Here is an 18,162-nt window from a genome sequence, read left to right as displayed (position 1 = left end):
GGGTAGTTCGAGTGAGGTAGTTTATAAAGTACAAATTATTTATTTTTTTAAAGTACAAACTCAACGAGAGCATTTACATTATAAAGTACGTAGAACAATTAATACCAAACACACATCAATGCAGAAGTCAACTTAATTTTATCAGTCTGCATTCACAATACATTAAATACCTTATATTTGCTAATACTTGGCAAAATATTAAAAATACTTGTTTTATTAAAAACAGTCGCCGAAATACCACACCCTGTGAACAATAAAGAGAATTGTTATCGATTATAGACTGTTAGCCAATATAATTTACCATTATAATTAATGTATGTTAAAATAGTAAAAATACTCTATGTATGAAGGTTCCAAGAAATTATAATTTATAACTACTTTATAATTATGTGAGTGATGGCCTAGTGACTACAGCGTGCGACTCATTCCTGAGGTCGTAGATTCGATCTCCGACTGTGCACCAATGTACGGTCTGTTTGTTCATTTGACATTTGCTCGAACAGTGAAGGAAACTTTATTCTTCAAACCCAAAAAGTCAGGCACAGAAGGCTGATCACCCACTTGCCTATATAGAATTATGTGAGATTTTTTAATTAAAATATTTTATATTGTTCGATCACTCATAGACATAATTAGTCAATTACCAAAACACAATTTGAGCTTAAACTTTAGCATAATATTTATTTGTAGAAGATTAATTATAATAAACCAAATATTAAATGAAACTGTAATTTTGTAATTCTTTAATTTTAAACAATAAATAATATAAATTACCAAAGTGACCTCATGCCTTGGGTGGTGATCTTCCGTTCAGCACCGCAGCCGTGTCCTTCCACGAGCGGCCTTTCGCCTTGGCCGAGGTCACCTTCCGCCTTACCACCCTTTTGACAGTTACCTCTTCATCTGACATCAGACGCCTTTTTGGTTTCGGCTTCACCTAAGAACCGATGCATGTCTTAGACAATTGAGGTGTATAAGTTTTTGATTTCCAAAGAAGCCTTTTTCCAATATTCTGTTGTAATATTATAAATCCAATAGAATAGAAGTCGTCGTATGGAAGTCCATTATTTTCAATCATAAAATCGTGTGATAACCACAGTTCTATATATTACATATATTCTAATACAAACTCAAAATAAGGTTATTCATAAAACTAAATGTTAAATTCCTTCTTAGTTTACATTTACTAACAGTTCAAGCAAGTCTGCAACTCAAGGGCGTAGAGCGGACCAGAAGAACTGGCAAGAAACCTTCCCCCATTTTTTTTATTCGCCAAGTTTCGAGTCATACTAATTGTATGAATTGGGTCAAATCAATCCCAAGGATTTGGATCATTGGAATATTCGTCAAATGTATAAAAAGCTTTAATGATTAATTAACGTTTAACGAGAGTTTTGAATTTTATTCACTGATAAAAGCTCTAATTTTGTAAAAACCATTTCCATATGAATGTCTAAATACTAAAACGGCACTTGTCCAGAAGAATACCTGTCATTTTGAAATAGCATTTATAATTGGCCTGTAGAATAATAAGAATAAAACTAGAATAATAAGAATAAAACTAGAATAATAGGAATAAAACTAGAATAATAAGAATAAAACTATAATAATAAGAATAAAACTAGAATAATAAGAATAAAACTAGAATAATAAGAATAATAAGAATAAAACTAGAATAATAAGAATAAAACTAGAATAATAAGAATAAAACTAGAATAATAAGAATAAAACTAGAATAATAAGAATAAAACTAGAATAATAAGAATAAAACTAGAATAATAAGAATAAAACTAGAATAATACGAATAAAACTAGAATAATAAGAATAAAACTAGAATAATAAGAATAAAACCAGAATAATAAGAATAAAACTAGAATAATAAGAATAAAACTAGAATAATAAGAATAAAACTAGAATAAAACTTATAAGTGATAAATATAGATACTATAGATGGTTAACGAATACATTATAAATTTTTTGATTAACTTTGTGTTTGATTTTATTTAAATATTACTTAGATTGATTACTATTTAAGTGGTAAAAGAGCGCATGTCCATGGTAATACATACCTAATTACTAAAAGGTAACTTGTACATGATATTTTTATGGCTGTTTTTAAGCATTCACAGAGAAATATGCAACTTTTTAATATAGATTATGTTGTCATGTACATTCTCAATAGCATACATAAGTTTCTATCTTCATTCTTTCAAAAACTATACAGTTATTTCTATCTCCTGTAAATTTTAATTCAGAACTAAATAGGGGACATGTGCCCTTTTAGTATTTAGACATTCATATCAGGAGTGGTTCATCTTCTGGAGCTTGGATGGTCGTACACACAAATTAGTTCAGTTTCGAGTATTATACTGGTGTTTTAAAATCGTTTAAATATTTTTGTCATGTCAATTTCCAAATAAAATTACAAGTGATAAGGTAATCTACCTTTTTGTTGTCGTCAGTGAAGGAATCGTCGAAGATATCTGCGCTGGAGTCGGCTGGGTTTTCTCCGATGACCGCACAGATGGGACTGTCGAACGACACCTGCAATGATGTACGATCTTTAACGGGTTTAATTACTCTTAGTTAAACTAATCTTTGTCTGAGAAATTACCAGGCTGCCATGAATTATTTTTTTTAAGTTTGTAACAGACAAAAACTACTGGACTATGTTAAAATCAACGTCCAGCCATGCGAAGTCTGGACAGCGATGTGCGAATGTGCCTGCGCTTCTGGGATATAGATACAAGTTAATTAAAAAGCATTTATGGTAATTAATATATATATGTCGGAGGAAGCAATTCAACGAGTTGCTTGTTGATTGTACAATAACACATTAAATTCTCTTTATCATTTAAACAGATTGCATTAATCTTAATTGAACTTAATACGCGATTTTATGATATTATAAAACCTAAAACATATTTCTGTTAACAAATTAGTGATTTTAGTTAAAATTTGTTACGTTTTTCTAATTTATATGATTGTAATCGTTATTAAACAAACGACCAATGAGAGCAGAGCACTTTGCTCGAGTGGGGTCGAAGCGCCATCTATGTATAGCCCAGTCCGTTGGTTGTTACGGGGCCTTTTTGAAGTGGAGACGGATCGAGTTGGATCCCTGAGTTTTGGTCGCTAGATTGGTGCATTGAACTCACTGCTCGGTCTTAAAACTTATAATTTATTATTAAATAACTACCATAAAATATCAGTGTATCATCTGTGTAAATAAAATATTGTAAAAACTATAATCGTCGTGTTTTGTGCTCGCGCTTTACCCTCATGACGCCCACCAAATCTGCAACCACTGTTGATGACGTCAGTGGGGAAGGTGTTTCTCCGACACATATAACTTTTTGGATTAAATACTAAAATAATATACCTGTCGCAAATTTTTCTTAGATTTTTCTTCCGACGTCTGCGTTGCCATGTTGGTGTGATTCTGTTTCGCGGGGGGCGTGGCCTTCGGGGCCATTTTCGTTCGTTTTACTTTCACAACGAACGAAGGCTCCAGGGACTTCCTCTTCACCGTTACACTTTTATTTTTATCTGGTTCCGTATTTTCATCTTTCTTTTTTCTACTTCTGGTTTTAACTATACCATTCCGCTTCGTCGTTCTCCTCTTCGGTTTACACTCATCGTCGTCCTGGTGGCTTTCGGGTGCCGCTTCGTCGCTTGCATCATCCCCTGTATCATTTTTCTTTACGGCTTTCCGTTTCTTGTTCGATGCGAATTCTAATTTGCTCGATTTTGTCTTTCCCTCGGTTTTGAGGTAACTTTCGAACATTTGTCTGCATTTTGCGTAATCGACCGGGTCTTTCGGTTTTAATTTGTTTATATACTCAAAAAAATTTATTAACTGATCTAAAAAGAATCATTAACACATATTAATATTGTTAACAAGCTCATAGCAACTTAATACTTTCATTAATAAAGGCCAGTTTTTTTAAATTTAAGAATTTTTATGAACCCACAAAATAACTAATAAATGAATATTGTCAATAAATTAAACTATTGAAGCAGCATTTATAGCCTACCTAGTCTCACAGAAGCCACATAAACTAGAGCATTAACAGAATCTAGAGTCAAACATTGAATTATATTGACGGATTAATTTATATGCATCAAATTTATTTTGATTTCATACTAATTTAAGGGAGCAAAGAACAGTGGGGCAGATCTTTTTAATATGCTTAGCATCTATGGTTGGTATTATAACTGTAGTTTCTCGAAATAAACCACTCTGCTTACGGCTGTTAGACCATTTTCTTTGAAAGCTAAAAAAATAAATCAAGTTTCAGAAATTACTCACCGGGTACATTATCATATTTCTTAGTGATTTCAGCGCGAACATTCTTCATGAAGGCTTCTTTCATTCCCTGCACTGTCTTCGGTAGGGACAGAACCTTCTCCCAAGGTAGGTCACCAACGATCCATTGAAGCATGTTATACCCCAAGATTTCCAGATCTCCACGCATTGTTGATACTGTATGGAATGTTTTATTTATGTATTTGAGCTCTATGTAAAGCAAGCAAGCTATTGCATAGTGAAATTGCATATTAGACAAGACCCCAATAAACATACAAAAGTATATTTAAAATACATATTTGCTCTTACACATGTAACCCATATTGCAGATAAATATGGAACATTAATCACTATTTTTGCAATGTATGGGAGAAGTTATGTAGTTGTAGGCTTAAGGGTTACGATAAAGCAGTTAAGCTTACTAAAATTTTTTATTACTATTAACATTATACAGTGGAATATCAATGGCTCAAAAGTCAAGGCAAAAAATTCATTGGATTGTATTGCTATTATTTCGGGACTTCCAAGTGAGATGTCATTATATTTTACCAACTAAATATACAAATAACATTTTGTTGGAGTCAACAAAGTCTACATAATTGAAATTAAATGAGGATTTTGACTTATCGAGATTCCACTGCATAACTATTTAAAGAACATGAATTACCTCCCAAATGAGCATCTCTGCTCGTATACTCAATCGTGCCATTGTGAGCACACTTCGGATCAGGTTTGAACTCTTTATCATTTACCCGTGTTGCCAGGCCAAAGTCAACCAGATATGCCTGATTTTCTGTTCCCTTCTTAAGTCCTAATAGAATATTTGCTCCCTTAATATCTGCATGCACATAGCCTTTACCGTGGATGTACTCTAACACATCTAGCTGTAAATGTAAGATACCTATCAATTTAAAGCTCTAAATTTCAAAAAACCAGGTGCATACAACATTCACATCAAGAGTTAGGTCTTCTTAAGGATATTCCGGTTGAGTCTCATTCACAAGATATTTCTGAACTATAGTTTTTTACTTTGTAAACGGAAATAACTAATAATAGGTTAAATGACACTAATGGAGAGTGACCGATAATATTATAATACTTTGGCACATTGTTTTGAAATAAAATATAAAATGTAATACTATACAAAATCACATTATCTAACCAAAATGTAGAATCCAATTAAAGGAAATAATTTGTTTATTTTTATTATTTTTATATCTGACTTCTGAAATCCAGACTATCCATTGTTGGATACGGCACAGAAAATAACAAGAAAACTACCAATTTATGAATAACATGACAACTAAGAATAAATAAATGTACCCAACAAGCTTAGATTATTTTTAAAAACTTTAAGAAGATAAGATTGTATTAACAATTTATCTACAAATAACCTAAATTGAGGTTTACCAGGTAAGAATTCTTATCTTAGTGTGACCATTTACAAGATTTATAACAAAAATACTACCATTTGCAGTCCTATTTGAAAAACAGTAGTTGGTGGAAATGATCGTGCAGAATCCTTAAATATACTCCACAAGTCTTTGCCATATCTTTCTAAAACTAAGTATCTATACTTTTCACCCTTGAAGGTATGTGAGCCATTTCCATAGTAACTTGGCATGCCAAATGTTGATAACTTCTTTTCCTTCATGAATTTGGAAACTAAAACAGATATATTACAGTACTATACAATTTAATTACAATTGTTTTAGAATGCTTAATAGACAATTACAACCACTTACTGTCATCCTTGTTAGCATTTCTAATGTAAAAATGCTTCTCTACAAACAGTGGTCCATTTTCGTGAGGTTCCTGTGTGTAAAAAAAAACAAGTATAAAAACAAGTATCTCATCATCAATCATTATATCAATATAGTATATCATCATTATTATACATATATAATAAGAAAACAGAAAGGCCTACACATTACACCCTAGATAAAAGAATTGCAGCTTATTTTAATATTCCAATAATTCAGGGGGTGTATGTATAAAGGCACAAGTTGTGTTTTTAGGTAGGCAAGCCAATCTAGAATTCTAATATCAAAATAATTTCACGTGCTATAAACATTATTATTAAGGCTTACTATTTTAACGACGAATGGATATTCAGATGCCTTTTTCGGAGAGCCTTCATGATTGCACGCTGAATATATTTCCCCAAACCCGCCGACTCCAATCGAAGGGCCGATTCTCCATTTCTTCTTAGCTATCGTATCATTAATTACTTCTCCTGCTGGAATTGGTGCTGGCATTTTGTAGCCATTAGCTTTTTTCTTCGGCACGGCCGCTTTTCGTCCTCTTCCAGTCATTTTAACTAGTATATCTTTAAAATATCTACAGATGATTAATTACAATATACACTTTATTTACACATGCATGATTTTTAATTACATCAGTTAACAAACAGATTTTACAAAACTTTATATAGTAAAACGAATAAATTCTACCGCCGTTTTTTCGTTTTCGTTTGGTTTCTACAAGTTTATTTTGATGTTTGACTAATTGATTTGGCAATTTGCTTCTTTGACAAATGTTGCCATAAAGCTGTCGATACTAGTCAGTTACAGATTATCACTGACCACAGACTTAGGCGCAAAATAAATACATAGTATTATAATAAAATCTAAAACAATGCTATAGTTCAAATGCAAACATTATGCTGAAATTCAACCCAGGATCCCCAGTAAACCATGGTTCTATGAGATTAAAAGTTCTAAAATGGTCACTTCTATCATTTGTAGAATGCGTTTAGGACATGTATGTACACCTCATCATTTAGCTAGGCTTCGTATTGTTGATGGTGGAGAAGATATAGGTGATCTCGTCCATATTTTCTTTTCTTGTTTCCAATATGACCACACCTCGTTTATATATTCCTTACAATTACCACATGTTCCGTTTCAGACTAAAATCTCCTGCCTTTTGCTTTATCCTTTATTGTATTATAATGTTATCTTCTTTCATAACAAATAATAATGTTAAGATGTAATATGTTTATGTACATATTTTATTTTTAACTAGCTTATCCCTTTGTTTTCTTTTGATGTCTTTGTTTATTTTTTCTCGCGTGTAGTTTCCCAACCTTTATTTGAAACTGGCATAAAGACAAAACTATTGCCATAATTGCAGATTCTGTTGACTACCTAAAGGAACTTTAGCATGAAGCTATAATCGGTATATCTGCATGTGGGTCTTTCTGATGGATAGATGACAGATGAATCAACTTTCTGGAAAGGACCAAAGGGAAGAAGGAGAAAATGGCGACCAAGCAAAAGGTGGATAGATGATGTAGTTACTGAAGCACGAAACAAATGAAGAATGAAAGCCATGTATAGAGCTGGAAAGTGCTGAAGGCTTTTACCTGAGAAGGGGTTCCGATCTATGGTACAGAAGGAAGATACGTAATCAATAATAAATACAATAAATGTAAGTTGTATATTGTAAACAGTTGATTTGAAATATTATTATCATTGTCGTTGTAATAATTGACTTTATTTTAATTATAATTATACTATTAATTATTTTATTAAAGAACTTATGCGTGATAGGATTTGTAACAAATCACGTCACACATTGGTTGAGATTTATTTAAGCATTCATACAACAATACTGAACATCTGAAAAGTATACGTGAGTAACACCGAAAATGTTTAGAACTGGCCAGTTAGAAACATTGCTAATGAAAACTTTTCTTGAATTTTAATTTTAGAACTCTTTGGTAACCTAATGTAGTATATTGCATTCATTTGTTATTTGTTTTTGTAAATTGGCGGCAAATCTAAAACTCTAGTTACACATTATTTATTATGACTTTCGTTGTGAAGAGATTTTAATGAAGCCCCATCTCGTGCCACTATTTATGGTACGGTTTCACGATTTTTAGCGTGGTCGTAGCAATCTCCGAATCAGGATGATCCGTGCGAGGGATGTCCTTTAACAGCGACTACTGAAGATAACAGTGCTGAGTAAGATCAGTGCTGTGCGACCCATGATAGAGGAAGATAAGAGATCACTCTCCTATCAGCAGGTACGGGCAAGCCTAAGTATTGGTATGAGTTAAGTTCAAAAAATATTACACGAACATTTAGGTGTCAGGAAGCTTTGTACCAGATGGATTCCCCATACTTTAACCGACGACCAGAGACACTTTCTCATGGACTGATGTCACCAAATGTTAGATAAGTTCAACGGCGGTGACTCAAATGCTGTATTTGACATCGTCACAGTGATGAAAGTTGGATATATTGCTACAAACCCGCAACCAAAAGACAATCAGCTCAGTGAGTGTTTCCTCTTGGCCAACTAAGGTTAAGGGTTGGGTTTAGAATTACGTCGCCCGCAACTCATAGATAATTTGATGATACTGATTATGTAGGAGACTCGGGGGGCCTTGATTGACACCTCCAAGTGATTTTTGCTGCCTGATTTGCGTTTAAGTAGTTTTTTTTAAATAACTGTTGCTCAATACCCGTTTAAAGCATCGGATCTATTCGATGTATCGCATTGTAAACATCGATGTATATCAAACATCCCTAATAGTTCGAGGTATGGGTTATAAAAGACCAGACATAATGTCAGATATCAGGTCGGAAGTTGGTAGATGAAAAAAGAAACTATGATTTATTTTCGATTATTTTTAATATTAAAATCGCGAACAAAAACATCCCTATTATTTAACTATCCAATAGATGGGTACTTAACATCATTAATGTGTATTAATATAACTATAATGATGAATGAAAATTTTAGTAATTTTAAATGAGTGTCTATGATGTTCTTGGGGGAGTTAAAGACGCACTCCTTGGGACGGTTTAAGATTGTGTCGATAATTGTGATCTTTTGGTGGGTCGTAAAACAGCGTTGTTTATGGGATATATTTAGACAGCCTTTTACATATAATATAGTCCTATTGCGTTCGTTCCTAGATTATTTTAGTTATTTTTTAGACTGTTGAAAAAACGAAAGGAAAACACCAAGTATTTAGGTGTGATTCTGGACAGCAAACTGCTTTGCAATAAACCCCTGGAATACAAACTAAACAAAGCAACGATCGCACTTTATGGATGTGTAGGTGATTAGTACGTGTCGTCATGAAAAATAATTTGTTCTGAAAAGAACAGTTAATTGCGTTACCGTTAGGACAACTTTTTGCCGCGCCTCGATTTTATTGTCTACGCACCCTTCGCATCTTGGTACCACATGTTTACCACTAGTGGCCAGGTAGGATAATTTTTGTATATAAATCTACAGTTTTTAAAAATTAAACACATTCCACATTCCATCTTCACCTCTTCTCAACGAATTATTAGGAAGTTTTATTTTAACCAAATAAGGACCAATCAACATAAACCAAAACTACCCTAAAGTGGTGACCCCGAGAAGAACACCAAGAAAATTGAAGATGACGAACACAGAAAATTCCGGTGCAGAGCGTCAAGTTTCATCACATCCGTCGAGCCAAGAAGTCTCCGGTATCTCACTGTCGCTCCGTGTGCCACCATTCTGGCGCGACCAGCCGCTCCTCTGGTTCTGCAGTTTCGAAGCAGCAACCGCCGATCTGAAACGAAGCCAGGCCCAACTCGCCCAGATGGTCATCGCACAGCTTGAAAAGCAAGATATCCAAAACATCGCTGATCTCATTTGCTCGCCGCCGGAAGCAGATTACTACAACGCCATTAAAGACCGTTTAATATCGCTATATGAAGAATCTAACAGCGCACAAACGAAGAAGCTACGGTCGCAAGTTGAGCTTGGAGACCAGAAACCCAGCCAGCTGATGAGGCAAATGAAGCAGCTTAACAAGGACAAATTTCCCGAGAGCACCATCAAAATGATGTGGCTCGAGCATCTGCCGCCCCACATTCGTTCCGTGCTAGTCGTCAGCGAAGCGTTTAAAATCAAAACGACGCTTGACGACCTGACCTTGCTCGCGGACAAGATGATGGAAGTCCACACGCCGTCGCAACACATCGCTGCCGTCGCAACGCCTTTCACACCTGTAGCATCGCCACCAATTCCAGAACAACCAACCATCGACACCCTTATCGGTGAAATAAGAAGGTTGTCTTTGGAAGTCGCTGAGATACGAGCACAACCTCGCGACAACTACCGCAACAGTCGTTCTCGCCACCATTCACATTCACAATCACGCTCGCGGAACGCATCAACAAAGCGCAACGAAAACCGACGAGAGTCGCAGATGGAAGATCGAAGCCGGAAAAAATCTCCAATGCCGTACTGCTATTACCATCATCGCTACGGTATGGACGCGAAGAAATGCACACCACCATGCAGTTTCAAGCCCATAAATCAGTCGGAAAACTAAAAGTAACGCTGGCCGCGGCGGGAACCGGCGTTACCGAATCATCACACCGCCTTTTCGTTATCGACAGGGTAACGAAACTTACCTTTTTGGTCGACACAGGAGCCAATATCTCCGTGCTACCAAAGACAAAAGGCTCACGTGAAAAACCACTGCCATTTCAACTCTACGCCGCCAACAACACTGTCATTCCAACATACGGAGAGAAGTCACTCCAACTTGATCTTAACCTCCGAAGACCATACACATGGAAATTCGTCGTAGCAGATGTGTCTAAGGCAATCCTGGGAGCAGATTTCTTGCAGCACCACCACCTCATTGTCGATGTAAAAAACCGAAGATTGATCGACGGGAAAACAAAGCTGGTAACAAACGCTCAACTCAGTACTGCAGACATACCTACAGTTCGTAGTATAGACATTGAGCAAAATTACCACAGCATACTAGCAGATTTCCCAGGCACAACCAGAATCACTTCAATGAAGCTTAGTCCCAAACATTCCGTTGAACACTTCATTGAAACAAATGGACCGCCCCTTCACTGCAAGCCACGCCCCATTGCACCGCATCGTTACGAAATGGTCAGGAAGGAATTCCAAAACATGATCGATCAAGGGTTATGCAGACCAAGCAAAAGCCCTTGGGCATCACCTCTTCACGTCGTGCCAAAGAAGAATGGAGACCTACGCGTGTGTGGCGATTACCGAAGGCTCAACGCCATAACCAAGCCCGATCGGTATCCCATACCACGCATACGTGACTTCACATACCAACTCGCAGGGAAGAAAATTTTCTCCACACTCGACCTCAATCGCGCGTACCAACAACTGCCAGTCAGCGAGCAAGATGTGGAGAAAACCGCCATCATCACACCTTTTGGTCTTTTCGAGTTTCCGCGCATGTGTCCTGGTCTAAAGAACGCCGGACAGACTTTCCAACGCTTTATTCACGAAGTACTGCGCGAACTCGACTTCGTATTTCCTTTCGTTGATGATATACTCATAGCATCAATCGACGAGGAAGAGCACCGAAAACATCTACGCATCGTATTACAGCGACTAGAAGAATACGGCATCACCATCAACCCATCAAAATGTGTTTTCGGCCAGCCAACTGTGAAATTCCTCGGTCACCAAGTCACAGCGGAAGGAATACAGCCACCCCAAGAGAAGGTACAAGCTATTACAGATTTTCCAAAACCACAAACCGTAGAAGAACTACGACGTTTTCTCGGTATGATAAACTTTTACCGTGAAAATATCAAAGATGCCGCCACCATACAAGCGCCGTTAAATACCTACCTGCACAACGTCAAGAAGCGTGACAAAACTAAGATCGACTGGACCACTGAATCAACGCAAGCTTATGAAGCATGTAAAGAGAGCATAAAAAACGCCGCTTTACTTGCTCATCCGTCTCACCAGGCGACACTTGCTATATTCAGCGACGCTAGCGACAAAACAGCTGGTGCCGCACTCAACCAATTTATCAACAACTCATGGCAACCACTCGGCTATTTCTCGAAGAAATTCACCGACGCACAAACGCGCTACAGTACCTACGATCGAGAGCTACTCGCCATCTACATGGCTGTCAAACATTTCCGCAAAATGTTCGAGGGACGAGAAATAATTATATTTACCGACCACAAGCCGCTAACTTTCGCTTACACAAAAACAAATACAAACAGCGAATCACCGAGACGCACCCGACAGCTACTTTATATCAGCGAATTTACCACTAATATACGACACGTCAGTGGATCTCAAAATGCAGCCGCAGATGCATTATCACGTGTCGAAGCAATCACCTGTCCATCGCCGATCGACTACAATCTACTTGCACAAGCTCAAGAACGCGATAGCGATACCATTAAAGCACTCAGTCTACAGAGCAACTTATGTTTCAAGAAAGTCAACCTGCCCGTCTCAAATATCAAATTACACTGCGAAACTTCAACCTCACAGTTACGTCCGTACCTACCAGAAGAATACCGACGTACCGCATTCAACGCAGTACATAACGTTAGCCACCCTGGAATCAAGACTACGAGAAAATTAATTACGCAACGTTACTTTTGGCCCTCAATGAACGCAGACGTCGGCAAGTGGGCAAAAGTATGCCTACAGTGTCAGCGCGCCAAAATACAACGCCACACATCAAGTCGATTATCAATTTTTTCACCAACCGAACGATTCGAACACGTTCATATCGATATCGTTGGTCCGCTACCTACCGCGGCCAGCGGTCATCGATACCTCGTGACAATGATCGACAGAGCAACAAGATGGCCCGAAGCATACCCATTATGCGAAATATCAGCTGAAGACGTCGCCAAAGCGGTATACGAAGGTTGGATTTCCCGTTTCGGTTGTCCTGTAACAATAACAACGGACCAAGGACGCCAATTTGAAAGCAGAGTATTTGCATCTCTTTCTCGCTTACTAGGAATCGAAAAAACGCGTACAACTTCATACCACGCACAGTGTAACGGTATCATCGAACGATGGCACCGTGTCCTTAAAGCCGCATTAAAAGCAAGACTACAGACCGCAAGAAGCTGGATCAACGAGCTCCCAACCGTCCTACTCGGATTACGTGCCGCTATGCGAAGTGACACCGGCGTAAGCGCCGCTCAGCTTACCTACGGTTGCAACATACGCTTACCCGGTGATTTCTTATCAACGACCCGCAATGATGTCATCATGGACTCTGGCTACATCGATCAGCTGCGCGACGCAATACGTAACCTGCAACCAATGCCGAGTCAACCACACAGCAACACAAAACCCATATTCGTTCACCGCGACCTGCAATCATGTGAATACGTATTCGTACTGTTAGACGTGTTCTGGTATTTGGGTTTTTAAAAAAAAAAGGAAAGGAAAGATGAGTTCAGAATAAAATTGAACTTTTAATTTAATTACTATATTTAAAACGAAGCCAACAAATGTGTGTGCGCGACGGAGGATGATAACGAACTGATTTTCATATTCCAAGCATCGTCTCACCTCTCGGTAAGAAATGCTGACCAAAAAGAAGGTATTAGCACGTTAGCCGAACAGGGTGCAGGATTATAATATAACAACCCCCCGTTTAAGAGTAAACTTACGGTTTTAGGTAAGTTTGCGAAAAGGATAAAAGGGTAATATAGTCATTCCATACGAAGACGAGGCTGAGGATATGGGGTTTCACTGTTTGAAGAGGTATTATCTGGATTTTCTATGTCTTTGTTTCGGAAAACGCATTTATTGGCTTTAACAAAGATTATAATTGCAATACTTAAGATTATTATAAAGGAAACTATGCTAAAGCTAAAACTAACATAGTCTGAAGGGTCATTAAGGAAATCATCTAAATCATCATCAATTGACTTAATAGGTAAATCGTGAATTAAGTTCAAACTATCAAGATTCACATGACGTAACTGTTGTGTTGAAATGTTAATATTTAATTTGGAAAATTCAATCAAATTGCAACAACTGTCATTGATAATGTTAAAGTTTGAAACTTATAATAATTTCATAAACACTTTTTGCTTCAAATCTATTTTCTTTGCAAAATGCAGTACAACCGGATGACAAGGTAAGTATTCCGGTTCCTGATATAACAATGTCAATTATTTTGTGATTACATTCAATAGTCAGTTTCTCATCATTGGATTCAACATAAAACCATTTGTTATTATTTAATTTATGCCAGATATCAATTTTACCAAATATAAATTTTGTATTACAAGTTTTAGGTAAATTTTCTACAGCTTTAGTGATTATTTCTGTTTCACATATTGGGTAATTGACAACACTGAGAATATTCAAAGGGTTACAAATATACTGATGTCCAATCATTAAATTACAAGAATCTATATTATCAAAGTTAAAATATAATTTCTTATCTTCACTAATGCCTATAAAAGGTTTTGTTGCAGTAATAAGTGCAAAAGAATTTGGAGATGTCGGGTTATGAGGTACAGGGATAGGTATAACTTTATAAAGATTGTATGTTTCCACATTTACAAGAGGAATCTTTATTACAAATACTAGATGATTATCGATAACATATGAAACTATTTTAGCCAGGTTCATTAGAATGTTAATATTATCTAAATTTAACTCTACAGGGAAATCCTTAAGTCTAGATACATCTTTAATATTACTTACTAAATCTATGTATAATTGCTTAGGAGTAATAATTGAAGGATGAATAGTGTTTGATTTTGAAAACAATACACTACTTACAATATCCTCAATTTTGAATGAAAGTGTTAATAGGCTAGCTTGTAACACACTCAAGAGTTCATCCATGTTTGTTTGAAATTTGACAGAGTTGATGACCTCGGAAACGTTTTTGACGGAAAGAGATAATTTATCGATAACATCGTTCAGTAGGATTTGATTCTTATTAAGTTCGTTCATGGAAGCGTTGAAATTTGTAATTGCTGATTTGGAGATGTAGATGCTTTGTTTAATGTTTGAATTAAGATCTTTATCGATTTGTTGCATTTTAGCAATTGCCTTATTATATCTATGTGCGTCATCCTCATTTAGAGTTCCAAATATATGTTTGAATACGGTTCCAATACCGGCAAACCAAGCAGATCGTTTAGATTTGGAAGTCGTAAGGTGCGATATAGATTGAAAATCTCGAATTATGTCTTTGAATAATGAATCAAGTGGTTGAATTAAATTGTGACATTCAAAGTGGTTGAATGATCCGCTTTGTTGACATAAGTAACGAATTGTGCCAAAAGCATTCTTAATATTGTCGATGTGAGTTGGAGCAAAGGATATATCAATTGGGATCACTATGTGAATATGATCATTTATTATTTTTGCAGTGCCTTGTGGATCGAAGTAAATGCCAGGACTCGAGGTGATAGTATGAATGTACTCTTCATTCTCGTTTCCCAGGATAGGATTATAAATTATTAGTCTGTAAGAAGAAATAGAAAATTGAATGCTAATTAAAGTTAAGTCTATCACATAATTTAATTAAACATTAATTAATATTTAGGTTTACTTAAGAAATTACCTTACTACTATTTTTATTATATTTAGTTTTCACTGTTGACTGCGAGTTTAACTTCGTCATAATGATGTTTGACATGACGACGATTAATTAAAAGAGATAGGGTGTTATTACCATGTATCCTTACCACTTTATATGGACCTTTCCATATAGGTGATAAGGCTTTACGGAGTCGGACATGGTTTTTAATATACACATAGTCACCGATTTTATATTGTACAGGCCGAGTGTATCTGTCGTAGTACTGTTTGGATCTTTCTTTAGAAATATTGATGTTTTCTAAAGCTTTTTGATGGGAAAGTTTTAAACGATGGTGTAGCATTTTAATATATTCAGGATAAGTGAGATCTGGTTGGGACTTAAATACTGAGTCTGGTATGTATGGTTTAAAACCGAATATGAGTTCATAAGGAGTAAACTTGGTGGTGCTATGGGTAGTACTATTATAGGTGAGTATAGCTGTGTAGACATATTTATGCCAATCTGATTGGTTTTCGTTTACGAATGATTTAAGATATTCCTTTAAGGTTGAATGGCTGCGTTCAAGTGCGCCTTGCGTTTGTGGATGATATGGTGTTGACCATATTTGTTTAATTTTTAAAAATTTACAACACATTTTAAAAAGTTCTGCAGTAAAATTAGTACCCTGATCGGTTAAGATTGATTTTGGAATACCGAATAAGGATATAAAATGTGTTAAGCATTCACAAGATTCTTCAGCATTAGCATTAGTAATAGGATAAGCCAAAGAGAATTTAGTAAGATCGTCTTGTAGAGTAAGTATGTATTTAAGTTTAATAATACCAGCTTCGGGCAAAGGACCAACTATGTCTAAAGCAACTCTTTCGAAAGGACGAGTTGATGTCGTAGTTATTTGCATGGGAGCTCTATTGATTTTGCGAAAAGCTTTGTTAGATTGACATAAGCTACAATTTTTTACATAATTTTCAATGTCGGAACGCATTCCTTTCCAATAATATCTTTCTTTGATGCGAGAAAACATTCGATTAGAGCCTAAATGTCCAGCAATAGGAATATCATGATTTTCTTTAAGTAGTTTAGTAATTTCTGTTGGAACAGGATATATGATACTGTTATGATAGACATTAACTATTATGTTTGTGTTATTAAATAAATAAATTAACATGTTATATATTTTAAAGAATGATTGGTTGTCATAGGGGTTTCTAAAGTCGGATATAGCTATTTCGCTGATATTACCGGATAAAAGAATTTTATCCCGTACATTTTTTAATGTTTTAAATATATCTGGGTAAGAGCAATTGTCGAAGTAGTAAACTTTTGTTAAGAGAAGGAAAAAGGTTTTTTCATTTATAAAAAGTTCTTTATAAGAATGGAGTTCTCGTTCTTCATTCAATATTTCTTCGTTTTCTAAATTAGAGAGGATTTCCTCGAGATAAGGATTGGATTCGTCAAAATCGATTGACACCGGTACAAGGATAGTATTGGATTTAGACTTCAGGAGATTTTCATTGTGTTCTTTAATGTGAGTTGTAAAGGTTGTACCATCTTTGGACAATGCTTTCAAGAACGTGTTGTAATCATGGTTGGACGAAGGAATTATGACAGGAGGAGAACTGTTAGAATGAGACTTGTTGGGAGTTAGTGATTCAGAGCGAATTGGATTATTTTGTAAGTTTGGAGAGTGTAAGTCTTCTAATTGTATTAAGTCGTCGAGAACTCGCTGTGCATCTATAGGAGATTCAGCTTGCCGTTGATCTGTCATTGGATCGGGATTTATTATTTCGGAAGGAATAATGCCATCCGGACTCAGGGGTTCAAAATCGACAAGATGATCGGGATTGAATGGGCTAATTTCATCAAGGTTAGATGGAGAGCCATCACTCTGTATGGGATTTACGGGATATCGTGATAGAGCGTCTGCTGCGGAATTGAGGCGACCTTTACGGTAGATTATATTATAGTCATATTCCGAGAGTTTAAGCCGCCAACGTTGTAACTTGCTGCTAGGGTCTTTGTGGTTCATGAGCCAGACTAATGGTCGATGATCAGTTATTATATTGAACTTGCGCCCATAAACATAAGGACGAAAGGTTTTGCAGCCAAAGAGTATTGCAAGAAGTTCTTTTTCTGTGGTGCTATAATTAGTCTCAGCTTTATTCAGAGTTCTAGAAGCGTAAGCTATTGGTCTTTCTTCGCCTTTAGGTCCTTGAGAAAGAACAGAACCAATGGCATATTTAGAGGCATCGCAGGTTAAGGTAAATGGTAAGGAAAAATCTGGGTAAATTAAGACAGGTGCAGAAGTTAATTTAAGTTTCAATTCATCAAAAGCAATTTGCTGTTGGTTTTCCCATATGAATGGGACATCTTTTTTTAAAAGAGCAGTTAAAGGTTTGGCGATTTTGGAGAATTCCAGAATAAATCTTCGGTAATAGGACACAAGACCTAAAAAGGATTTGATATCTTTCGGAGTTTCTGGAATGGGGAATTGTGTCACGGATTTAATTTTATCTGG

General features: G+C 36.1%; 1 protein-coding gene across 2 annotated transcripts; it reads right to left on the bottom strand.

The window, feature by feature from the left end:
* Positions 1-71: 71 nt before the first annotated feature.
* On the bottom strand, positions 72-6,787 carry LOC123713139 (serine/threonine-protein kinase VRK1). 2 transcript variants are annotated; one of them, XM_045666668.1, is made up of 9 exons: positions 6,400-6,787; positions 6,055-6,124; positions 5,778-5,974; positions 4,977-5,193; positions 4,313-4,486; positions 3,383-3,864; positions 2,446-2,544; positions 775-937; positions 72-244 (listed from the first exon to the last, which is right to left on the bottom strand). In XM_045666668.1, the coding sequence occupies exons 1-8, from the start codon at positions 6,622-6,624 to the stop codon at positions 785-787; spliced, it is 1,617 nt and encodes a 538-aa protein (XP_045522624.1). In that variant the 5' UTR covers positions 6,625-6,787; the 3' UTR covers positions 72-244; positions 775-784. The 2 variants fall into 2 exon arrangements, with proteins under 2 accessions (XP_045522624.1, XP_045522625.1); XM_045666669.1 differs by having other exon boundaries at positions 784-937.
* Positions 6,788-18,162: the final 11,375 nt, after the last annotated feature.

Source organism: Pieris brassicae, chromosome 8 (assembly GCF_905147105.1).
Source record: "Pieris brassicae chromosome 8, ilPieBrab1.1, whole genome shotgun sequence".
Taxonomy (NCBI): domain Eukaryota; kingdom Metazoa; phylum Arthropoda; class Insecta; order Lepidoptera; family Pieridae; genus Pieris; species Pieris brassicae.
Note: the sequence above shows the minus strand (reverse complement) of the source record. Positions and strands in the feature narration are given on the sequence as shown.